A 24,599-nucleotide genomic window follows, 5' to 3' on the forward strand; every position below is an offset into this window, starting at 1 on the left:
TTGTCTCCGTTATGAGTACGATAATTCCCAAACGTCCGGTAATTAAACACCTCGTGGAAAAAGATCCTGAATTGTTTTTTTTAAAAGCTGCCTTAAAGGCGATTGAAAAATAGTCCATGCAACCTCTAAGTTATTTCATTGGATGCAATTGTGACAGCTGGGAACAGTTCATTGAAATAAAATACCATCGTATCGAGTTGCATGTCGCAGTTCAACTCTGTGCAGACGAGCTAGAGGTCAGGTGGAAATTTTGCAAGTTTCACTTCATCACCAAACCAACCATGAGTGCTGCTCTCTATGAACCAATCCAAAAGAGCTTCGGCACTCTGCCCGAACGTAATGGGGAAGAAAAAACTTACAAGCTGGAGCTGCCAGTCAAAGCAAATGAGGTTTTGATCTACTCATACGTTACAGCTCACGGAGAAGGAAAGTTTCACCGAGGCTACTTTGAGTTCTCAACTTCTCAAGGAGAAAAGAAGTTTACACAGTTCCTGAATATGGCGACTGGGCAAGGCATAAATACTGTCAACTCAGCCAATATGTGGTTTCCATTTGGTGACGGGACCTTGACCATCAAGCTTGTGCACGAAGAAGGCGACAAGAGCGTGGCAGCTGTCACAGATAAAGACTGGAGTGAGGTGTTCGTCATCGGCTACAGATCTTAAAGGTGATGCAAGGAAAACTCTTGACCATCTTGAAAAGAATTTAGTCAAAAAGTTACCTTGAAATTTGCGAATTGACTAAAAAATTTAAAAGGAAAAAGGTTTAAATAACTCTGTAATTTAGTTCGTACAACTGGACCTCGAGTTACATGTTGTGAATGTATCTTGATAACAACTGGAATGTTCAATAAACCCCGGATATGCAAAATTTTAAAATTTCTCGTCTCGTTATGTTGTTCAAACGCGAGGTGTCAAAATGTGGTGTAGTGTTTCTAGTTTGATCTTCTTCAGTTTTTCAAAAGCTTGAATTTCAAGTAATTATCCAGTCCAAAAGCCAAATCAGCTGAGCCTCTTTCGACACTGCCGGACTACATCGGCATTTTTTTTCCTTTTTCTTTTACAAACTGTCTGATCTTCAAAGTGTCTGATCACCGCCTCGCTCGTCAATCATGTTCGATTCTTGAACGTCATTCAGTTACGCGACAGCATTGCAACCCAATTCTGTAGGGGTCTGGACGGGGGAGAGGCATTCGTCTTCATTTCAGCCCAAAATTCAGAAAGCTTGCTAACCCGTCCCCTTTCCCTCCCACCTTGTTGGCTGCCTACGTGTCACCCTCCATGTTACCCTTTCGTTACCCTTTAGTTGCAATTCGGCGTATTGCAAAGTAAATTCTCATAAAACTTTTACCTCTTCATTCAAGTTCAGCATAACAAATTTGTTTTCTCATGTTCTTTAAGTTGTAAACTAAGGCCATATGACAACATTTCGGTGTAACAATATAAAATTATCAACAAAATCGAACAAGCTAAGTGGTAAGTGCTAGAGGTTACTCTGGGTTTCACAGAATAAAGTGATTAAGATGCTAATATGTCGCGGGGATGATTCCCAGTGTTCCTGTCTATTTGCAAGCACCTACCGATACGTTTCCTCATAAATTACTGACGAGGAATGTTACGAAATAAGAATCACCCTGGCCCGCTCGAGCCCAAACCTCTCAAAACTAGCCGCCAGGGCCAATGATGGTCATAGCAAAATAATTTCTATGATGGCGAGCTAAGTTAATGGGGATAAAATGCACGAAAAGTGTTTGTTACGCCTTTTAAACCCAAATCTCAATTTATTGTCTACCACACATTTCTCGTAATTTTGGTTCTGAGAATTTGGCGCTGGATCAGAAAATAATCTCCTTGTGTTGACATTTTCTTGTTTTCTCATCACTTGCGTGGTTGAGATAGTTTTGAAATTGGAGGGGGGAATTATATCTTGATCACTCTTAGGAGTGAAAGGGTCATTAAAGGTCAGGCTAAGGAGCCCCGATTAGTCGATGGAGGGGGGGGGGGTGAAAAGTTTTGAAAATATCCGGGGGATGGTACCAAGGGGTTATAAATGCCATGCCACCTCTCCTCTTCATCAGAATTGGAGCTTTATAAAAATCACAACTACATTGCATTACGGGCGGCTCTTTTCGATGATAAATTTTTTTTCAGTGATCGATTTAATTGATTCGAATTTCTTTTGAGAAAAAAATTTGGCAGTCTTCTGTAATAAAAGCAGAACATGAACAAGAAGGGAAACTTATTCCAGCAGAATGTTTCACTTTTATCAGTCATTTGATGAGTCACAGAGTGTGCTACTTGTTAAAGTCATTTCACTTAACTCCATAAAAAAAAAACTTCGTAGGGAATACGTTTCATCCAGAGAACACTGAAACAGCAACCGAAAAGCTATGACACCTTCCCCCCCCCCTTCCCCCCAACCAAGCCAAGATCAAATAAAAAGAGGAGATAAGGCACGATGGCAAAGATCATGTATTTATGCGGTGTTTCACACTTTTTTAGGATGGAGGACAAACCAAAAAAATACCCAAATTTATACCTCGCAAGATTTTCACTGTTATGCGGTGCTCTACCAATTTTAAGAATCAGTGCGTCAATACACATAAATTCGCTTTAGATGTAACTGCCTACAAAACTCAGTGATTTAAATAAAAAGGTGGCTGTTGGTTATCTTGATAATGACAAGAATATGGTGCCTGGAAGCAACCAGATAACTGACAGGAATCCTGTGGTCTAGCTTCGCCCGGCATATTAAGTGGAACCTCGGGTAAGATGGAGGAACATAACACCGGAACTCCAGGGTTTAGGCTCTGTCGTCGCCAGCGGTATCGCCGTTTCTTGAACCAGTTCTGAAAAAATGAATACATTTTCCATGAATATTTTTTTAATTTTTCTCAATCCTGAAGCTGTTGAATTGTAGAGAAAACAAGAAGGACGAACAACGAAAAAAAAAGGAAAAGCTGACGTTTCGGGCGTTAGCCCTTCGTCCGAGCGAATGACGAGGGGCTAACGCTCGAAACGTCAGCTTTAGAAACTCTTTACAGTGGCCAATTTAAATTATCAACTCAGTTGAAAAACCAAATTATCTTATCAGGACTAAATGATACTTGATCCGAAAAGCAATGAACATGTAGCTCTTTGAAGCGACAAAAATTAATTCTTCATTCTTAAACGCGAAACGAATTATGGCTGGACTGATGAAACTGAGCTTTTCTGACTTCAAGTATTAAATATTTTTCGACACTTGGACTCTTCTTTGAAAGAGAAAATATCATTTCAGGAACTGATATATCCGAAAAGTATTGTTCAATAGATTTTTTTAATCATGTGATTTTGAGAGTTCTCGCCACAAATCTACGAATTTTTAAGGCCTAATAACTAAAAACGGTTCAAACAAGTTGAATCTATTACGCATCTCGCCCATACAAGAAATTCGAGCATTTTTCGCTTCCAAATAGTAAATTTAGCATTTATTTGAATGTAACTTCGGTCTCGAAATATTTCTAGTCGGTTTTGCCTTGAAAACCAGACACAACAAGGTAATAAAACTCTTTTTCCGAACACAAGGTATTTCCTCTATGTTATAAAACAATTGGTTCATTCTTTTAGCTTTGGGGTTTGTCGAGGTACGGATGCACTTGAGAAGGTACTTTCACTCCATTCTGCTTTTTCTTTGTCACTCTTGTCAAATTTCAATTGCTCAAAGTGTAGCTTACCAACAATGTTTGATGCTTGAGTCCCAGTCTATGAGCCAAATGAGCCCTCACTGCTCGTGAAGGATACGGAGTCTGCAGAAATGCGCACTCCAGCTCAAGTTTTTGATACAAGGAAATCTTTGTTCGCGTTTTCTTCATTAAGCCGGAATTTGAACCAGCCTCAACATCTTTCCGGTCCTTTGCAGAGTCCCCTTTTCGTTCGAGAAAAAGGGAAAAAACCAGTCAATTTGAATAAGGATCATAATCGGGAGACAACAAAAAACCCGACAATACCATGCAAAACTTCAAAACATTCGTGCATGCCCATATATGGGTAATCTATTTCCCATCCTATCCGCGCCATTCTTTCGGTGTCTGAGGGAAGCCGATTTCTTCAACTCTAATGTCACGATCAATAGACTTTAAAGGTGAAAACGGAATTATATCTCCCACATATGTAGTTCAAATTAAAGGTGGCTAACTTGGGTGCAATGAAGAGATTTTCATACAAAACTAAGATAGATGGTAAATTACTTTCAAGTGTTTAATTCTCTTTGAAAAAGTTGAACTAAACTTCAATTGACACTTATGAAAAGACAGACGATGATTTTTTCCTCGATAGTTATTCGGGTTAGCGACCAAACGATGTAAAGATGAAGTTAAATTCTTCACCATTTCGATGATATGTTCCTGTTTCTATTTTTTTTATGAAGATGAAACTTTTCCCTCGAATGGACTTAAGATCAGCTTTTTATGAGATGTGGGTGAAATAATGGCAGTCAAAGCCAAGGATGATGCGAAAATTATTTCTACCTTTAAGTTCGATGTTTCTTTCGTCCTCTATGTTGACGGTGTCCAGGAAGTCCACCCCCGATTCTAACTCAGCCATAGGTTCCATTAAAAACGGATGAAGTGATGATTTTTCTCCACTCATATTTAAACGACCACCGCAAAAAAGGCAAACAACAAATAAATATTGACGTAAGTTGAATCATGCTTATAGAAAAACTGGCTAGAACCAGTCTCTACTCAGTAAAACCCGGCAATGTACAGGCATTATTTCAGCAGCTTGGGGAAGAATCTAAACCAACGGGGGAAGGCAAAAAAAGGGTCACCTTTTCATCCCGGCCGTGCGAGATAGCTCACGAGATGGCAAAGCTTGTTCTTAATTGAGAGTCCTTCATGGTAGGTAGCATCAATGTATATTTCCTTTAATTCCACATTTTTAACTGCGAAGCTGCGATCTTTTCACAGTTGATCTTAGTTTAAAAAATAGGGACACTCCAAAATTTTTTTATCAATCAGTACAATTTCAGAAAAATAATGTCATTGGTGGTCGTGTTTACACATGTAACTTGCATACGTTTTTTAGGACCAGTTGAAAAAGAGTTTATCTTCAAACTAATCTACGTGAGGCGCAAACATTTTCACTTATCAATCCTTCAGGACTTCCAGAAGAAAATAGTCCTATGCAAGAAGTACAAAAAAATGTAAGAAGAACTTACATCCCATTTCTGCATTGATTAATACTGACCATGAATAATAAAACATACTCAGCGTCATCTTCCCTGTTGAACAATACACTGTGGTTGGATGAGTGAGTTTGTTCAGTCGAGGAGTTGAAGGAATCCAGATGCTATCTCAGTTGAGCCCAAAATGTTCGCAGAAGCTGTTTGGAGGACATCATACGTGCTACGGCGTTCAGTCGGATCACTTTAACCGCTCTATCTGCTGGAAAAAAGTTTTAGATTCCTCGAAAAGGAGCATCAGCAATTACCGATTATGATCTCAGGACTTCTTGAAAAGGCTTCTTTCCCTCAAAAAAAGGAGAGACTATGAAAGAAAGTTGCGAAAATCTCAGTTCCCACTCCAAAGTTCCGCAGCTGACGTAGTTCATGGTAAAGTGGAAGCTTTCAAGCGAGGTTTAAGAGAAAACGCAGGCTCGGTTATAAAGTTGATTTGGGTGAAAGAAGAAGTGTGAGTTTAATCCGGCTGTTAATGTAGTGAGTTGCTTGTTGAGAAGACCGAATTATCCATGGGACGGGCAGAGGAAATCCTGACTGATAAAAACGGCCTCAGAAAGGTGAATTCTACAGATGACATTGTAAAGATGTAAGAAGCAAGCTACCATTCTTCAAAAATTCTTAGGCTTTCGAATGGATTTTTTATTCCGAGGGAGGATCTCGAGAAACAGCTAAAAAATGAACTTTCAGGGAAGGCTGGGATAAAATGCGAAATAAGTTGTGGGACGAAACATCAATTTTGTGATGTTAGCTTTTACAAAGATGGTGTTATTGTTGTAAACCTCCCTCACAACCGTCTTTTGGCCGCTTACACCTAACAGCAAGTTTGTGGCTATTTTTTTATTAATCCATGCATCACGCTCTCTACTCCCATTTCTCTTTAGTGAATTATCTAGTGTTTCTATCACACCCGATAGTCGCAATCCACACTTTCCACACCAGGGATAGTTTATTTTCCGGATAATACTTTATTTTTCACAAATCATCCTGTAGAGTTGTGTTCGGACAGTTAGCTATAATCGGACACCTGTAATCGGACAGTTGAAGCAGCCAATCATATTTAGTCCTTTCAGTCAAATCCACCAATCACAGAATTGATCGCAATAACCATAGCAGCAATCACTTATCCTAAAAAAATTGTGGAATTTCCAAAGTTGAGGAATTTTTTACTTAGACATTGTCTCTACTGCACATATTTGTCCTAAATGTATATGTTGTTTTCCGAAATTGTGACAGTTCTGATCAATTGGTAACTGAGGACTTTGTGTCGTCCAGTTCTGTCTGTAATCATACTCGTGATTGACAAATCGGACTCCCGCTTCGCGGTCGTCCGTTTTTGTTAGTCACTCGTATGATCACAGACCGAATTGGACTCCACTCGGTCCTATTACCATTATTAATAATTTTAATCGTAGGGATGAATGCCGATAGGAATGCTGTACTTTGTTACCAGGACACTGAATGAATCAGTAGACACACAAATAGTCATAGTTAAATATTGCATTTTGTATGGTTTATTTGGCTTATCACCTTTGATTGCGTTTTTTTTTTCACTTACTAATCAAGCCATCATTTCTTGATAATTTTGGTTTTATTACAGTTAGTTGACAATAATTTCGGCACCATAGAGTTTCAATGCTGACATTTAATTTCGAGCGTAAGCCCTTCGTTAGCCCTTCAAGGTCATTGTTAGGATGCTTTCGAGAAAGGCTTTTTCTAAAGTTTGCTGATAAAGTAAGGATGTTTGTATAACGAAACTGCATGCTAAAAACATGAAATCCCCTGAACCTTCGACACCCTTGATAATTCTTGATAAATCGTGACGCATACTTGGCCACTTTGCCTAATATCAGCGGCAGTATCAAGATGGCGGTCTGAACTGTTAGTAAGCCTGGAACAGTTTCATGTTTGTTACTAACTCCAAACTAATGTTTCGTCTGAACAACCTGATAAAAATAACTATTTCAAAACAATTTTTGGGTACTTCGCGAAATTTGTTTCATCCAGTCCGAGAGAAAATGTCTGACAATGCCGTGGAAATACTGGACTCGCCCGAGTTCAAAAGCGTTCTCTCTCCAGAATTGCACTCTGTTGCCGCACCATTCCTACAGAATGGATACGATGTAAGAATAGTTGGTGGAGCAGTGCGCGACATTCTTTTGGGATTGCAACCGAAGGACGTTGACCTTGGAACAAATGCTACTCCGGAGAAGATGATTCAGCTGTTCAAACAACACAATATACACTTCATTGAGACCGGCCTAAACCACGGCACCATCACGGCTCATGTTAACAAGCAAGACTTTGAAGTCACGACTTTGCGGATTGATGCTGAAACTGATGGCAGACATGCAAAAGTAGAATTTACCCAGAACTGGAAATTAGATGCAGAGAGGCGTGACCTTACTTTCAATGCCATGAGTTTGGGACTAGACGGAAGTTTGTATGACTATTTTGGCGGAAAGGAAGATCTGTCCAACCGTCGTGTCAGATTCGTAGGTGATCCAGAGTTGCGAATAAAGGAGGATTACCTTCGAATTCTGAGATACTTTCGTTTTTATGGAAGAATAGCTTCAGAAGAAGACAACCATGACCATTCAACATTAAATGTTATACGGGAATGCGCAGACGGATTGAAGAAGATTGCTGTTGAACGGATTTGGATGGAAGTCTCAAAAATTTTGACTGGAAATTACACACCAAGTATTTTGCATCATATGTATGAGCTTAATGTTTCTCAGTGCATTGGTGAGTGAGATAGTCAAACTCCATAGATACAGAAAGAAAGTGTATGGGCTTGGGGAAGGTGTAATAAGGTCAGTGGTTAGTGTGCTGGGTGCATGGTTGAAAGGTGTGGGTTTATACCTTGGCCAGGCCAGTGCATTGTGTTCTTGAGTGAGATGCTTAGCTCTCATATTGTCTCTCTCCACCCAGGAGTGTAAATGGGTACAATCAAACTGGTAGGGAAACTTTGAAGAATTCCTGAGGGCCTGGGTTACATGCAGTGGACTAACAACTTATCAAAGAGAAGTAACAAACTAGGATAAGTTTGTGTCAAATGGGTCATGAAACTCATACAGCAGCCACATCAAGTGTCTGCATTTGAAAAGATAAATGCAGTGCCATGTATCAGACTGTCCAATTTTTGATGCTTTGATAAAACTGGCCTAAGTGTTAATTTGTCTTTGGTGCTTTGAAATACTAGTTAAAATAAATAAAAAAATATGAACAAGGTAAAAATTCAAAAACTGCAAATCTAATCTTGAGCTGAGGTCTAGATACTGATATAGATGAATAATTACTATTTGCTGAAGTGGAGCATGGTAGTGGAGGATATTTACCTTGTGGCAAAGCCACAAGGTTAATATCCATCATTAACCACTAACACTGAGTATATACTAAAGCTGCAAGATAATATAGCACAAAAAGATGAATTTGACTCATTTATTACTGCCTTGATTACAATACTTTTGGGTGCAAATCCTGCACCCATTGCTCAGGGGTGAATAGCAAAGGATATTCAGAGTTTGTGAAGCCAATCATAGTGCACCTTCAATGTTATCCACTGTTTTAATATGTACTAATGATTGATATTTAATGATAGTCACTTCTACTTACTTATCATTTTGTGTGTAATGAAGTCGTGATGGCTTGTCAGGCAAGCATTTTTAACTTGCCTTAAGACAATTGTCCTACACCATAAATACATTTTTTTAGTCTTTAAAGTTAGACTAAAGTAAGTGTTGTTGTCTAATTTCAGGCCTGCCTACTTATTCTAAAGAGAGCATGCAGGAATTGACTAGAGCATGGAAGGAACATAACATCCATCCACTTCAACCTGAAACTCTGCTCTGTTCCCTTGTCAACACTGCAGAGGAGGCTGAAAACCTTGCAAGGAAGTGGAAACTGTCTAATGCAGAGAAAGCCTTGGGCAAATTTGTAACTCAGCACAGGGGACCCAAGCCTCATGAGCATGTTCTTAAGCCATATCAAGACATAATAGTGTCAGCACCTTATAAGCATGTAAGGAGTTTGATTAAAAGTTATGTTTTGGAAACACTGCACTATCTGGGAAGACATGATCATGCACAGGAAATAAACACATGGTGCATTCCAGTGTTTCCTATTACTGGTGGACACTTGAAGAAGTTGGGAGTCAAGCCTGGACCAGAATTTGGAAAAATGCTTGGAAAACTAAAAGAGATCTGGAAAGAAAGTTATTATACTGCCAGTGAAGCAGATTTACTAGAGAAGGCTAAATCCCTTATAGAGGGATGATTCCTGGTCACTTGTTCGTCAGTTATTGATCATGAATTAACATCAGTTGTTGTACACAATGATGTTTAGGGACCTAAATCCAACCTTGATCTTGCTCTGGTCCTGAATATTTTATTAATTTTTTTCTGGAGTTTCTGGTCATGTAAACTGTTGTTTTAACTGAGATAATGATTGAAAACCAATGTGACTGAACACTAACATTTTTGGTCTTTGCAAACTACAGACAATGAATTACTTTAATGGATCAAAGCATTTTACTGGGCCCATGTCAATAACAGTTTTATGACTGAAGTGGCTATTTTAAAATTTGTTTATGAATCCAGACTTGTATAATTGCCTAAATGTTTGTGTGTGTTCAATTTTCTTAATGATAATAGAGAGAGAATACAGGACAAATTCACATGAAGTTGAAAGTAATGACTTCCCCTGCACGTGTTATTTGAAAACTAAGGTTAGCACTGCCCCTATTCTCTGTGCTTAAGTCATTATTTGTCAAACGACATTAGCATTGCTGCTAAGGACTTAAAACTTTTGAGATAGGGAGGGGTCGAGATCTTTCTTTTGAGTAAGACTTTGCTTTTGTGGGTAAATAATAATAATAATAATAATGAACGTTCTTTAATACGCATTTAAGAATCTCAATGCGCTTACAATTTTTACTAAGGTTGAGATCGGACGTCAGCATAATCAGGCGCCTCTGGCAGCCGCTTTAGTCCATGTAACGACCTCACCTTTTCCCCCCCATCCCACCCCAGGGGAGGACATCCATCACACAGTAATCTCGTGCGTGGGAAATTAACGTCTCCTACCCCTAACCCTGCAGGAGACGGGACCTCCATTTATTCGTCCCTATCCGAGAAGACTAGAATATCTAACCATTTCTTGATGTTGAGAAAGGAAGCATATTCTTCTCAGTTAATTTTAAGACCCTGAGTGTTGGTCCGGCCGGTATTGAACTCTCGACCTCCCGCACAGCAGTCCGGCGCTCTCCCAATTGAGCTAACCAGGCGGCGGTAAAGGGTAAACCCTTGAGGAGTATTTTTGTTTATTCATATTTGTTCTTTTAATTTCAGTCCATTCACGATCCACAAGTATTAATCTTAATCCTGAAATCTTTGGTACTGGTTCTTAAACCATCAAAGAAAATGTGCCCCACTAAAAATAAATTTAGGGAAGCCATCATTTTTTGATCCTGACACATCGGTCACAAGATTTTTATTACTGGGATACCTGTGGTAGCCCAGTCATAAAATGCCTTTGTTTTTTTGTCGTCTTTTTTTTTTTTTTTTTTTTTTTCCTCCGCCACAAAATGGAAAAATTGTGCAATAGTACCCAGAGGTCATTGGGCCCTCAACACCATGATAACTAACTGTGATCCAATGAGGTGTTCACATGCTGATCACGTGTGCTATCTTGATGATGATTGACGTTGTCATGCACGGACAGGGCCGGGTCACATGATGAACACGAGATTTTTGCCCATAAAAATATTTTGTCAGTCGTTTTGTATTTCAACGTAATTGGATTACGATTATCTGGAGCATTATGGGGCAAACGCTCAAAATACTTATAGACGCATACACAAGTCGTATTGTTCGCGGCCAATCCACACAAAAAGATGTTATTGAGCGGTAATTTTGGATCGGACAGAATCGCGAACGCTTGAAAGCCATGAAAGCATGGAATGCCTTGTATGTCTTGTATGCCAAGTATGCCAATGTCTTAGTTGAAAATGTAAACTCGTTGTAAAAAGCAAATTCTGAAATCTGAAACCAAACTGCATATACTCTATGCAATCTATTGAACAACACTACTACCGTGAAAATGAAGAACAAAATTCAAATGGATGCAAACTGCTAGTGAAGAAAGACGCCATGTTAGATTCACTTGATGCCAGGGAACGTAGCTACGATAACAGTGCGAATGGTATTAATTTCACGATTAGAAAGGTGAATCTTATGTTTGTTTTCATTGTAGTTGTATGGATATTCTTTTTTAATAAATACATGATCCAAAATCCCGTGTTTTTCGTGTATAATGTTATTATGTCAAGTATTGTTTACGCAATTGTCTCGTCACAGGCGACCCAAGGTCACGTTTCGAGAAAGAGCCAACGATTAATTCACGAACGCGTCACGCGTTGTGTGACTCAGAGTAAGTTATTCTAGGAACCGTTGAAAATTTGAACACGTTATAAGGAATAGTATAGGGAACGAAATATGGTCGATTTACAACGATAAATATTTCGAGATATGAAGATTTTTCTCGAAAAATCAATAAAACTTAATCATACCCTGTGTATCCGTTGTAGTTTCTGGCGATTGTTGCCGTTTTAAGCTTGCTTTACCATCACTATTATTCACGTCATCTACTTTTATTACATTGGTAAAATCTGTACAGACATCACACCAACCAACTCGCGCGCAAAGTAAGAAGACTATGTTGAAGGCTTGAAATTATATTACGATCGATTTTCATCAAGAAATGGGCCAGGAATTTTCCACAATAGTGCAAATAATCGTGAAGGCTGATCGCGGAAAAGCGATTGCGTGACGCTCGGTAAGCTGTAAGATGACATGTTATTATATACCAGACGTAAAAACTCTTCAGATTCTCAGTCTGCATTTTTTTACCCACTCTGCAGTCTATATTTTGTATCCGGTCTGCAGTCTGCTGTCTACATTTTGTACTAACAGGTATCCGTGGCACAAATACAGTTTATTTTTGGTTACATTTATTCGCACAACACACATAATCTACCACAAAATACCTGTGCGTGAGGTAATTCGACATTTTCATTCTTTCCCGCGTTAATAATCTTCTTTCCTTTTGTAAGAATGTAGACCACTTACAATGTTTCAAGTAATCCACCCACCCTAGAAAAAATATCTCTTGTATGCATAGCATGCCTATGTTTTGAGACAGGTGTATGCCCTTGGCCAGACTTGAGCTCACTATTTCAGTATACTAGTCCGACACGCGTAGTATCACCACACTTGATTCCACGGATCCAGTACCACCCAGGTATCCCAGTTACCCTGCTCACAGGGTCTAGTCTTTGTCTGTTTTAGTAATACTTCAAGGTGGAAGTGCCTTGGAATCTACAATTTATAGTAGCTGGTAATCGAATTTGAGATCGATTTGTCCAGCCCCTTGTTCCACACACTCTTCCCCTGCACAATGTACAGGGAATACACGAATTTCAGACATTTAAAGAGAGAGAGAGAGAGGAATCAAAGATGAAAACTCGCGTGATAGCATCAAAGTTGAATTATATCGTCCTCTTCCATAATGGACGTGTTATCGCTTTCCTCAAATAGAAATGACATTTGTGTCACGTGGTTAGGTTTTGCTTCCACCATCACTGACGAACAGGCGCGGCTGCTAAATTTAAGGGTGTTGAACTCTGTAGAGCGAAGGAGCGGTGTGTGATCGGTTCATGCTCAAATAGATTTACAGCAAGTTTTATCGGCAAAAAGTTTGCCAAAATGTCGAATGCGAAGGAAAAGCAATTGGGGTTACATAAAGTGATCATGGTCGGCAGTGGTGGGGTTGGAAAGTCTGCACTTACCCTGCAGTTCATGTATGATGAGGTGGGTGTTAGGAGCGCTTAAACTCTTCTGTCCTCTGAAGCAGCTAACCCACAACGTAGGGGTTTTCTGTCTATTTTACAGTGAGCGATTTATGTATGCTCTGCCAGTGGATGACATTTTAAATCAAACTTATAATTCTCTGATTTTGAGAGAGTTGAACTGTATACTTTCTCGCATGCCCATCAAGCTAGTGGATAATTGAAATCTATTTTGCTATAATTTATTTTAGTTTGTTGAAGATTACGAGCCCACCAAAGCCGACAGTTATAGGAAAAAAGTTGTTTTAGACGGAGAAGAGTGTCAAATAGACATTTTAGACACAGCAGGACAGGAAGATTATGCTGCTATACGTGATAATTATTTTCGGAGCGGGGAAGGATTTCTTTGCGTGTTCTCAATCACTGAACCAGAGTCATTTGAAGCGACATCAGAATTTAGAGAGCAGATTCTTCGCGTGAAGGGAGACGACGAACATATACCTTTCTTGCTGGTTGGAAACAAGGCTGATTTAGAAGATAAACGGCAAGTAACAGCCGACGAAGCTCAGTCGAAGGCGAAGGAGTGGAACGTAGCTTTTGTTGAAACGTCAGCTAAAACAAAAGCGAACGTTGACAAAGTATTCTTTGATCTTATGAGGGAAATTAAATCGCGGAAAGAGGACGGCTTGAAACCAGTGAAGGACAATAAAAGAAAAAAGAAAAAGAAGTGTGTAATTTTGTAAATCTATGGCCAACTTACTTGAAATATTGTAAATTCGTATGCGAACTTTGTATCTGTGACCCAGTTCTTTACCTACTCCTTCATGAAGGGGTGGTCGACTGCGGAAACTACTACTTTCTTCCCTGTTGAAATATTGTTATATTTTCAACCTGGTACTTAACGAGTTTGAAACTGGTCAAAGGAGAATATGTTAATATTGTGTATTACATTGAATACATTTATTTTCAAGGAAGAAATTCATCTTGATTTATCTTTAAATTTCCAAGTTACCAGTAAATTTTTCTCCTATTACACAGGAGGATTCTGGCGATGAAATTAGGAATGATTTGACTTGACAGCCTTGGTCATCATCATGTATTCTCAAAAAAAAATTCAGGGCATTAGTTGTATTGCTGAGAAAAAGTACCAAATTAAAAGAGCTTGAACTGAGAGTATTGAGATGAATATGAAGACAGTTTTCAATTATTGTGTTACAAAGTGTTCATAAATAACAGTGACATTGTAAATAATTTTTGTTGTCTTGAATTGCAAATTCAAATCATAGACTCGAGACATTTTAGTTTTTTAACACACTGTGGCAGACCACTCAATGTCATTTAGCTTACTGTTGCAACTGAATCATGGCATCTTGTTGGAATTAAAGCAGTTTGTCATTTCAATGTATAGTCAGTTTTCTTGATTCTGCTTCTCTGGTATGTTTATTTTACTCAGGTGACATTTTATCATTTGTCTTGTGGTTTAGTCAATTCTTAGGAAGTGACAACACCACAAGACGAATCATAGTACTTCATTTCTATTGTATTCACCAGAGTTAGGAATGACCACCCTTTTTGCAATATTTCTCTAGTGATGATAGAGCTGTCCTTTCTCTAATTGGCTAAGGATTGTGCCATACCTTGCTATAATTACTACCCCATGCAAGGTGATTATCATCACTACAGCAGTTATTTCTAAATAGCTGTTTGCTTCTTCTTAATATTCTTGAAGAAGCAAGGACAATTCTAAACACTTCAAAAATGAATATAATCATTTCTCATGATGTGGTCACTTCAAATGCAGATCATGGCTTTTGCAGACCTGAGGAAGACTATTAGTATGCAGTCAGATTGTTGCAATCCATGTGCAAGGTGACTACATCATGAGACTAACAATTATAATTCTCCTTTGAAGTATTAGTTACCAGGATGACAAACCACAACTCATTTAACGACCATTCTAAACAGTTGCCTTGATAGTCACTGAAGTTATCAAATATTTTCTTTAAGCTCAGTGAGTGATCCCCCACAGCATTCATATCATTTGAAAGTATTCATTGAAACTGAGAAGAGTAATATGCACCTCAAGTCAGGTCTAGAAGGAAACTGTCAGTTGTGCTTCAATTGTAGTCTTTGCTTTGAGCCAGATGCCACCAGCCTCTCTTATTCTCTAATCTCACTCTTCCTGGACAATGATATTATTCACATATGCAAATTCTGTGTGGTAAACATTTTTAATGTTCTTATGAAAGATAGACAAGCTAAAAGCTTACAGAAGTGTTAATGCTTGTGAATGGTGAGCATAGTATTGTTTGCAGTAGGAGCTATGCTGGGTATGAGCCGTTTATTTCTATAACAGCAATTCAAGTTAAAATTTAGGTTCAGAGAACACAAGGATCACAAAGCAAAGTCCCTTCAAGTAAACACAGCTCCAAAGTATACTTGAACAAAGTGGGATTCCTAATGTTATGACCATGTATAGTGCTGGTAAAATTACCTGCTCAAGTCTAACAAAATTTTATCATGCCACAAAATGATTGCTGTATTTCAGAGACAATAATGGCTAGAATGTAAAATAAATTATTTTGCCACCACATCTGCCGTTCATGTGTTGGTTACCTAACTCTCAAATCAGAAAATCTCTGTTTTATTAGCATTTAACAACTAAATATCCTACCTAATAAAGAAAATGTGCCAAGTGACTTCAGCTAACTGAATAAATTTTCTGCAGCACTAAAAAACCACAAATCCCTCCTCCAGCTGGTGCCCACCATACAGCTGTGGGCTGAATAGAAGCAGCTGAATTCACAGCCCATTAAAACCCTGGTGTTCAATCAAGGAAATAAAAGTTTGAGGGTAACACTTTCACATTTCTTTCAGAAGCCTATCCTCATCAGTATGTATAATGTTTGTCATATTCTCCTTCCTATGGGTAATACTGTAAAGGATGATGTCTGTGTCACTTAATTATTTTGCATTCATGACTTAATCTGGGGTCCAGCCATAAAATAAGGGAAGGGAACAAAAAAGACTAGAAAGTGACAAGGTCAAAAACCCATAATGAGGATTACAGCAACAGTTTACTGAAGAATCAGATGAATAACCAGATCAACTTTTATTGACTTATAAAAGTCCTGCAGTGGTCAGACATGTTATCAAATCAACCAGCTTACAATGTGCTGCTTACAGTGGTAACATGATAGTTTGGTCTGTAAAAAAATTACATACTGGTGAGATAACGACACAGCCTCTCTTTTACCAAGATAATTAGCAGTTGTTTCTTAAAAATAAAATTATATTATATTATATACAAGTCTCTAGTAGAGCAGTATTAATGACTATCTCCTGATGTAGCACCAGTATTCTCAAGGTCATCAAGCAAAGAAAAAAACCATCTGCCAAATTCTTTATCACCATGTTTGATAGGACTCCACACCATGCTGTGGACTGGAACCTCTGTTTCCAGCAGTAACAGGGAGGCGATCATAACGTGTATCACTGTAATCAAAGACTTCACGCTTTTGAGAAAAGCTTTCTGAGTAATGTTCTCTGTAAAGATAAGGTGCTGACTCCTCCCTATATGATCGTGAGGAGGAATTATTGTAATCTTTGTTACTACCTCCCTCTCCATAACTGTAATGTCTAAACCGATCAGAAAAGGAACATCTTTCTTGATCTGTGGGAGGAGACAACTGTTCATAATGCACATTGGACTGCGAGTACCTATTTCCCCTGCTGTTATCACTTTTTTCTCTTGAATAGGTATGAGAAAACTCATCAACAGAGGCATTGTGAGAATTGTTGCTCGATTCTCCTGGATAGTCCCTTGGGTAATCATGATAATATGAATCCTGCAAGAAAGTAGACTTAGGGTTGTCTTCAGCATATGAATACTGATGTGTTTCTTCTCTATCATAGAACACATGATCATCTTGTGTGGAATAAGCATCAGCAGAAGTTTCTTCTGTTTCCATTTCAACTGTCTCAATGCTCTGTCTGCGCAGAATTGTTGAAGACTCAAGTGGTTCTACTGATCTCTCTTCTTGCTCTCCTGTTGCTGATAATGCAGGAAGACTGTTGGAATTTTCCAGGCTGTCAACAACAGACTCTCTCCTTGTCTGTTTTGCTGAGCCTGCATCCTCAGCTATTTTCCCCTCTCCTTTGCGTCTGCGTTTCTTACTCCACATCTCATGACAGTCCTGCCATGTTGGTAAGCTGAAAGAACACAAAATGTCACTAAGTATCAAGTACTTTATTCCACACTAATTACAAAAACCAATTCTCTCAGTTAAAAGAACAATTTAAGGAAGTTCATGAAGGAAAATACTTTTCTGTGGATTTGTTAGTTCAGTAAGATAACTTCATTGATCCCTGAGAGTAGGTTACTAGAGCAAAAAAGAAAGAAGAGTACCTTGGTGGGCTGATGTTCTCACAAACAACATCCTTCAGAAAGGGATGTTGTAGTGATTCTTCTGCTGTGATCCTCTTTGAAGGATCCAGTGTCAACATGCGGTCAAACAGGTCCAATGCATCACCTGGCATACTTTGAGACAAACAAGACATTCCCTTAATACTCAGTGAAAGATAAAGTAAAAAAAAAAGCTAAAATGTATCTTTTTCAGCTAAAAAAGACAACACACGATATGACAAGAAATAACAGTGTAACTAAACACCTTTTAGAAGGAAAAGAACATCACACTGAAATAACATGGCTGAGCATGGCTGAAATAGGAAACTAAAGACTTGAAAGGGTATAGCAGAATAAATTCAGTACAATGATTCGAAGGAGAGAAACTAGGATGCTATGAACAATAATATCAAAATCCTAAAGGCAGCAAGAAACACACAGGACATCTATCACAGGTGACTCACAAAGAAAATTCATCTTTCACTCTTCTGCGGTACTGTTTCTTGGGCTTCATTGTGTGAAAATGTGGCAAATGGATGACATCAGGCCATACTGCTGGTGTTGGTGTTCCACAGATACGACTAAACAACGAGAGAAACAAATTCTAGTCAGTGGTATCACTAACATTAATTAAAAAATCTAAGAATTACCTTATGTGGTCATTAAATATTTTTGGAATTGTTTACACATTACTATTACTTTATTATTTTTAAACTTATCTTCAGAAACAAGTTGCAAAATACTTGCTAAGTTTATTCACATGCAAAAACTAACAAAAAAACACTGGTTTCTCAATCTTACAATGGCAAATGATGCAAGTATATCTTGAACTGCATCATTCCATTCATAATTTTATTTAAATCAAGAAGCCCTTTCCTATCTCTTTAATATTTTAGAGAAGCAAAGATAGTCTTGGAGTAAAGAAGTTCAAAGTTCATAGGAGTGGTGGTTGCATATTTCATGTAGGGGTAAAAGGTGGAATTTTTCATACAAAGGTAAAAACAGCCATGGTGTTTCAATCTATTTGTAGGTTAAGCAATGTACGATTCCCTTCCTCACCTGATTAGTTCCAGCTGACCTATCTCCTGCAATGCAGGAAATATTGGTTTCTTGGTAAACAATTCCCCCAGTATACACCTGATAGAAAATAGACAAAGATAAAAAGAGAGGACTGAAAGCAGGAAATTAGATGAATATCAATATCAATAATACTAGTGAGTATAAGGGTTCTTAAAGAGAGAGCCTTGGTTTAATAACTGTCAGCACTACATATATACTGTACCAAATCTAATCCAGTTTTGTAATCAAATTAAATGGCATTATGTAGTATTTTCCACATACCCCACACTCCAGATATCTATCCCAGGCCCATAGCGTTCTTCTCCCAGCAAAAGTTCTGGTGGTCTGTACCACAATGTGATGACTTTATTTGTGTATGGCCTCCTAAATGTATCAAAAGTTTGAAATGAAAGAGAAAAAGAAATGTTATATTCAGAGATGTGTTAAAAAAAAGTGTCTTTGTATGAAAAAGGACATTCACTGCAATAGCTTTCCATAACTAAATACCAGTAATTTTTACACCAATGCCAAAAGAAAGACCACTAAGGATACCTAATCAGGTTTATATAGTTTTCAATTTTTAAAAGATCACAGTTTGTATGACTTGGAAACATCCATTCACTGTCAACAAGAGTTATTTTGAGCAAATAATTTAGTACTTCTCCAATGAAACATAAGTATGTATCTTCTTCCAGACATTATCTTCCTTAAGAAATACTTTTAGTGTTGATAGCTATTCAGGCAACTGAAGGGTACTAAAGAAAGGCCATGCAAGCTGGCTTGACATGAAGGGAGAACTGCTGTGTTCTGTCTGAAAGAAACTTACAGCTTGTCAGCTAGTGCATGTTAGTTTGTTATAACACCAAATTTTTTTGTCTAATGGATGGACATCAGTAGGGACAATTACTAATCTGATCTTGGGAAAGAAAGAATTGAAAGTGCATCATAAGACTGCACCTTTCATCTGCCTCATACAGTCTTGCCAATCCAAAATCAGCCAGTTTTATTTCTCCCCTGCAAAGACGCAGACATTTTTGAGACACAAAGCAGATTAACAACAGTGAGTTCATAAATGAATAGAGGTGTAAGTTTCTGTGGTACTGTATAGATGATGGGTATTACAAAATACTTTAGTTCTATCTACTAAGTTGCTACAGTAAATTGGTGATGGAAAGAGTTTCTAAGGCTGACATTTTGAGCGTCAGCCCATATTTCTGACTAAAGGCTAATGCTGGAAATGTTGGCTTTTAAAAACTCTTCATGGTGGAATCTTGTATGTTCATAAATGGCTAGTAACCTCAATTCAATGAGAGAAATCATAGATAAATTCTTTGTGCTACTGAGTGCTACTATCATAAAATATCAACTGACTAGTCAGAAATGTTATAAAACAAAACTAAGAAATTAACTTGTCTGTGATAATAATACAAGTAACAATGAAGTGAGAGTAAGTACAAAAGTTGTTACTGCCTGCCTGTCACATAGAAAGGAAGTGTTCAAATGTACAATACATACTTGTTACTCAGCAAAATATTGGAGCACTTAATGTCTCGGTGAAGAAAATTTTTGCGATGACAGTAGCTGAGGCCATCTAAAAGCTGTTTTGTGAAAGACTTGATGTGATCTTCCGTAAAATGAACCAAACCAGATTCCAGCACACCCATCAGATCATGATCCAGGTATTCAAACACAAGATAAAACCCACCTGACATCAATTATGAAACAAATCCATCAATAACTCATTGGCACTATTTATTAATTCCAAAGTTATTAACATTGTCACAATTCCACTCTTCTAAAAAAAATGTTGTATAGAACGTGTACTGAAAGAAGAAAACCTAAACACCAGAATCAATATCTTACTGACCTTTATCTTTTCGGAAATCAAGAGCATTTGGTTTGTCTGTGACAATTTCTTTCAAGTTCACAATATTGTGATGATTCAGCTGTCGAAGGATTTTGATCTCTCTCACTGCTGTGATAGGAAAACCTTCCTTCTCATTGTCAGTCCGTACTTTTTTCAGGGCAACCAGTTCCCCTGTTAATGCAAGAACAACATTTCCTTAAACCCTATGATTAGCAGACTGGATTCAGTTTTAAGGATGTTTACACTGGAAGATGTGTATAAGCTTCAAGTTGAGGTGAAATTCGGGCAGAATAACTTCCAATTTTGGTGGATTTGTGTTTACCTTTCTTAAAGAACCATGACGATTTGACCCAAATAAAATAAAATTATTGACTTGAACATTCATACCATTAGTCAAACAAAGCTCCAAATTTGCTTGACTTACATCATGTATACTGTAGCTAGGTCCAGTGCTTCTCAATAAAAGATAACTTAATTATGAAAACAGCCAAAACTTGAAAGTAGTTCATGTTTACAGCGAAGCAGTGTTCATTGAGTATTAAATCCACCTATACACACCTGTAATCTTGTCTTTTGCTTTATAAACTTGCCCATATGTTCCTTCTCCAACTTGATCAATGATTTGAAACATGTCAACACATCTTTCCCCCCACTCACTCTCAGCTGGAGTCTTTGGAGTGGTATCTGGTGTTGACAGTGGTGTTTCACTCTGACTGCTTGGTCCTGACTCTGAAGGTAACACAGAGGCATCTGTATCCTTTAAAGGTCGTAATGGTGGAAAGGAATGTTGTGTTGACTTAGGAGATTCAGGAAGTTTTCCTCCTGGGGAGCGTGGTGAGTATGAAGTTGGAGATTCACCTGGAGTACCTGGAAGTTCTGGTGGCAAAGGTAGTGGTGGTAATGTCGGGGCAGGAGGAGGTGGTGGCTTCTCTTCATCTGGAGGTAAAGGAGGTGGCTCCTCACTGGGAAGAGGTGGTGGCACTGGTTCATTCAAAGGAGGAAGCGGAAGAGCTGGTATTGATTCACTTTGAGTTGGTTTTTTGGTTTCTTCACATTCTGTCTTAACTCTAGATGAAGTAAAATTTGCTTCCTTTGCAAGGACATCTACTGGGGAATCTTTTGCACTAGGTTCTAAATTTTGTTTTGATTTGTTGATGACATCCTTCACTGAATTCTTGCTCACTCCATCTACAGTATCAACTCTGCCTTTGTCCTTAAATAAATAATCCTTGGTAGTTGATATTTTATCTCTAGAGTCTCGACTTACAGACTTATCATCTACTTTCCTTAGGGTGTCATTTCTTGAAGAACTTGATCTCTGCCACGATGCATTCTTGCCTCCAGACTTTTGACCTGATTGATGAACATTTGGGCTTCGAGGTGTGCTACGGTGTTGGGTCCTCTTTGAAGGTGTGCGACTTCTGTTACTGGAGCGTGCTGGTGGAGGTGGTGACAAAGACCTGCTGCGTGGTCTATTAGGGTTCCTTTGATTCTTCCTATTCCTTAAACCTGAATTCCTAAAGGGTGGTGATGGCGAATGACGTCCATATGGTGAGGGTGTTCGTCTCCTGCTGTAGGGCATGTAAGACCTGCTACGGCTGTCATATGGTGAGAATTGTCCTATAGGTGAGCGATATGGAGATCTCTCTTGAGATCTGAACGTTCTCGAGGGTGACCTCCCTCTTGATCCATAGGGAGGAGGTGATGGTGATCTTGATCTATGGCTGAAAGGAGACCTTGACCAAACTTTCCTATTCATCATAGGACTCCTGCTTGGTGACTTTGGTCGGTAAGCTTTTGGAACATGAGGCGACTCAGAACCTCGCCGCTTTGATGAAGTACGCACAGGCGAATAGTGCTCAAAGGTATCCCTGTTCGACAGCATTTTAGGAGACGGTGTCACGTCTTTCCATTTCGACCTAGAAACTGGCGACAAAGCGCTTCCCTCCATTGGCGGAAGATTCATGGGCGACTTGCCATGTTTCTTGCGTTTTTTGCTTGATCCTTGTACAGTGCTATCCTTTCTCGACTTCTTTCGTTTGACACTAGGCTTCGACTTTTTCGACGCAACGGGCGAGGGGCTCCGTGAGATCGAGCTGTACCTTTGAACAGGCAACTGTTCGGTTTCTTCTGAAGCGGAGGAAATATCTTCGTATTGCTCCTTTAGCTTTTCAACCGAGTCCTCAGTTTTGGGGCGTTTTCTATGTTTCTTTTGCTTATGGGATGACTTTTTGCCTTTGCTATGATTTCGAGCAGAAGGGCTCAATTCCTTCTCATTACGGGAACTGGGCATCTTGATAAGAAGTCTGGGCTGAAATGCTACTACATTGTTCACTTAATTGACAACTAGACCGGCAAAACAAAAGAGATATGAACTGTAATAAATAGCTTTTATAAGGAACGCATTTTCGTGAAACAGGGAGCGAGATGAAATTGGATTGTGGTAATGATGTTTTGCTCCGTCGTCGGCGCCATTTTGGATTGTGGAGGCATTCAGGCAATTTATTTTGCGCATGTGCACGACGCATTAATTATGTTAATTCTCATTTCCAACATGGCGGATGTGTTGGACGAACAGGAAGAGGTGTTGCAGGATATGGAGTGTACGGATATGGACTACAGAAAGATGAGGCAAAGTCAGGAAGCGGTAATTCATATGTTAATGATGCACTGAAAATTTATTTCAAAATTCGATCGATCCAAGAAAGTTGCACAAATTCTCGAAGGTACATTGACAAATTCTCAAGTTCCCGAAGTTTCTGAGATTAGACTTGTGACGTTTTAATTTACGGCTTAATGTGGCTCAATATTCTAGGGGTTCTCCCCTTTGGGTATCGGTGTTAGTATTTCTACAGCTAGCAGTTTCCTCTTAGCCACTTTTCTCGCTTTTTCCTATTCCTCTTTTTCCTTCTCGCACTTTCCCATTGTTTCCAGGAGTCCATTTGGAGGGAAAACAGCTCTGATACATTATAAATTCAGTGTTTTCATCTCACAGACGGGTTACATCAAGGTATTTTCAGCATAACAGTGACTTATTTTGGTTCACTTTTCAGTAACATTCGAGATAGGGCATTGCCATTTCGTTTAATGCTGCAATCAAACGTGTCAGTTCAGACCTCTCGCAGACCTTTGTTCCTGACTTTTGATCTGAGTATTTCAATCCTTGTTTTTTGCGCTTTTAGATGTCTGTTGCAATAATGACCAAAGGGAAAATGAAACAGAATTGTATGTTCAGCTCTTTGTCTCGGAATTTGCATCTTCTTGAAGGGCATATTTAAACTAAATATTTTTTTTCAAGGCTGGGTACCGTGAGGGTATGGAATCAGGAAAGGAAGCCAGTTTACAACAAGGTTTCAATGACGGATTTATTTATGGAGCCAGTGTTTCAAGGGAATGGGCAAAGCTGAGAGGAGTTTTGAGGTAAAACACATCCATGCATCTTAAGACAAAATCCTTAAGTTGCTCTTTCTTTTCACTTTTCTCATTCCTTTTATTCATAAAACAGTGCTCTGATGTTATTTGTGAGTTCAAATTCTGTGCAAGTACTTCATCCAAACATCACAAATGAAATCACAGAACTACTAGCATTGGTCTGCCAAATGGAGAACAAGGCTCTAAGTACACAAAATATGAAAGATGCAATACAGGACCAAATAAACCCACAGGATCAATGTTCTTTGGAAAAATCAGAAAATGGAGGTGCCTCTCTGACTCATCATAAAGTGGTAACTAAAGGTAGAACTGTAAATGAACATGAATTGTTGGTAGCATTTGAAATGCTTGATACACAAGATGGTAGTACTAATGGCATTGATGATTTAAGAAGTAGATGTGAGCAAAGTGAGAATGTTATAGGAAAAAGATGTTCCAAAGACCCAGCTCTGCCTGAAAAATTCTTCAACTGTAGCCAAACTCCAGTAGAGACATTTAAGATCAAATGTAATGACATGGAACACTTGTGGACTATGATTGTCTCATTAGCTGATAGACTTGGTATCAATAAACAAAAAATACTTGCAGTGAAAAACATTTAATAAAAATAATATTGATGTATGAATACCTTCTAGATAATGGCATGAAATTAAACACTTTGTAAGGTCTTCATCTTTAAAAACCCATTCACAAACAGTACATTGTAGTGTTCTGGTTTTAAACGGTTTTAAAACCCTGAGAAAACAGAAAGCCATGACACAGAGAAACAC

General features: G+C 38.6%; 4 protein-coding genes across 4 annotated transcripts; 3 read left to right on the forward strand and 1 right to left on the reverse strand.

Annotated features, from left to right (window-relative positions):
• Positions 1-7,077: 7,077 nt before the first annotated feature.
• LOC131791717 (CCA tRNA nucleotidyltransferase 1, mitochondrial) lies at positions 7,078-9,967 on the forward strand. Its single transcript, XM_059109091.2, has 2 exons — positions 7,078-7,965; positions 8,978-9,967. Exons 1-2 carry the CDS (start codon positions 7,122-7,124, stop codon positions 9,493-9,495), a joined length of 1,362 nt encoding a protein of 453 aa, XP_058965074.2. The 5' UTR covers positions 7,078-7,121; the 3' UTR covers positions 9,496-9,967.
• Positions 9,968-12,886: 2,919 nt separating this feature from the next.
• On the forward strand, positions 12,887-15,765 carry LOC131791636 (ras-related protein Ral-A). The gene is made up of 2 exons (XM_059108978.2): positions 12,887-13,088; positions 13,318-15,765. The coding sequence occupies exons 1-2, from the start codon at positions 12,984-12,986 to the stop codon at positions 13,807-13,809; spliced, it is 597 nt and encodes a 198-aa protein (XP_058964961.1). The 5' UTR covers positions 12,887-12,983; the 3' UTR covers positions 13,810-15,765.
• Positions 15,766-16,154: 389 nt separating this feature from the next.
• On the reverse strand, positions 16,155-22,882 carry LOC131791635 (cyclin-dependent kinase 12). Its single transcript, XM_059108977.2, has 9 exons — positions 20,956-22,882; positions 20,398-20,568; positions 20,046-20,235; positions 19,488-19,544; positions 18,813-18,914; positions 18,531-18,608; positions 17,936-18,052; positions 17,475-17,606; positions 16,155-17,278 (listed from the first exon to the last, which is right to left on the reverse strand). The coding sequence occupies exons 1-9, from the start codon at positions 22,688-22,690 to the stop codon at positions 16,474-16,476; spliced, it is 3,387 nt and encodes a 1,128-aa protein (XP_058964960.2). The 5' UTR covers positions 22,691-22,882; the 3' UTR covers positions 16,155-16,473.
• A 63-nt stretch (positions 22,883-22,945) lies between these two features.
• LOC131791780 (uncharacterized) lies at positions 22,946-24,443 on the forward strand. The gene is made up of 3 exons (XM_059109168.2): positions 22,946-23,044; positions 23,696-23,817; positions 23,903-24,443. The coding sequence occupies exons 1-3, from the start codon at positions 22,952-22,954 to the stop codon at positions 24,429-24,431; spliced, it is 744 nt and encodes a 247-aa protein (XP_058965151.2). The 5' UTR covers positions 22,946-22,951; the 3' UTR covers positions 24,432-24,443.
• The last annotated feature ends 156 nt before the right edge of the window (positions 24,444-24,599 follow it).

This window comes from Pocillopora verrucosa, chromosome 10, assembly GCF_036669915.1.
Source record: "Pocillopora verrucosa isolate sample1 chromosome 10, ASM3666991v2, whole genome shotgun sequence".
Taxonomy (NCBI): Eukaryota; Metazoa; Cnidaria; class Anthozoa; order Scleractinia; family Pocilloporidae; genus Pocillopora; species Pocillopora verrucosa.

Bases quoted from the DNA above. Each gene is read 5' to 3' on its own strand.
- LOC131791717 (XM_059109091.2), top strand. From the start codon at position 7,122: ATGTTTGTTACTAACTCCAAACTAATGTTTCGTCTGAACAACCTGATA. The intron at 7,966-8,977 runs GTGAGTGAGATA...GTCTAATTTCAG, and splicing joins TAATGTTTCTCAGTGCATTG to GCCTGCCTACTTATTCTAAA.
- LOC131791780 (XM_059109168.2), top strand. From the start codon at position 22,952: ATGGCGGATGTGTTGGACGAACAGGAAGAGGTGTTGCAGGATATGGAG. The intron at 23,045-23,695 runs GTAATTCATATG...TTTTTTTTCAAG, and splicing joins TGAGGCAAAGTCAGGAAGCG to GCTGGGTACCGTGAGGGTAT. The intron at 23,818-23,902 runs GTAAAACACATC...TTCATAAAACAG, and splicing joins AAGCTGAGAGGAGTTTTGAG to TGCTCTGATGTTATTTGTGA.
- LOC131791635 (XM_059108977.2), bottom strand. From the start codon at position 22,690: ATGCCCAGTTCCCGTAATGAGAAGGAATTGAGCCCTTCTGCTCGAAAT. The intron at 18,915-19,487 runs GTGCAGTCTTAT...TGATACATTTAG, and splicing joins CTGTATGAGGCAGATGAAAG to GAGGCCATACACAAATAAAG. The intron at 18,053-18,530 runs GTGAGGAAGGGA...CTCGTTGTTTAG, and splicing joins GGTCAGCTGGAACTAATCAG to TCGTATCTGTGGAACACCAA.
- LOC131791636 (XM_059108978.2), top strand. From the start codon at position 12,984: ATGTCGAATGCGAAGGAAAAGCAATTGGGGTTACATAAAGTGATCATG. The intron at 13,089-13,317 runs GTGGGTGTTAGG...AATTTATTTTAG, and splicing joins TGCAGTTCATGTATGATGAG to TTTGTTGAAGATTACGAGCC.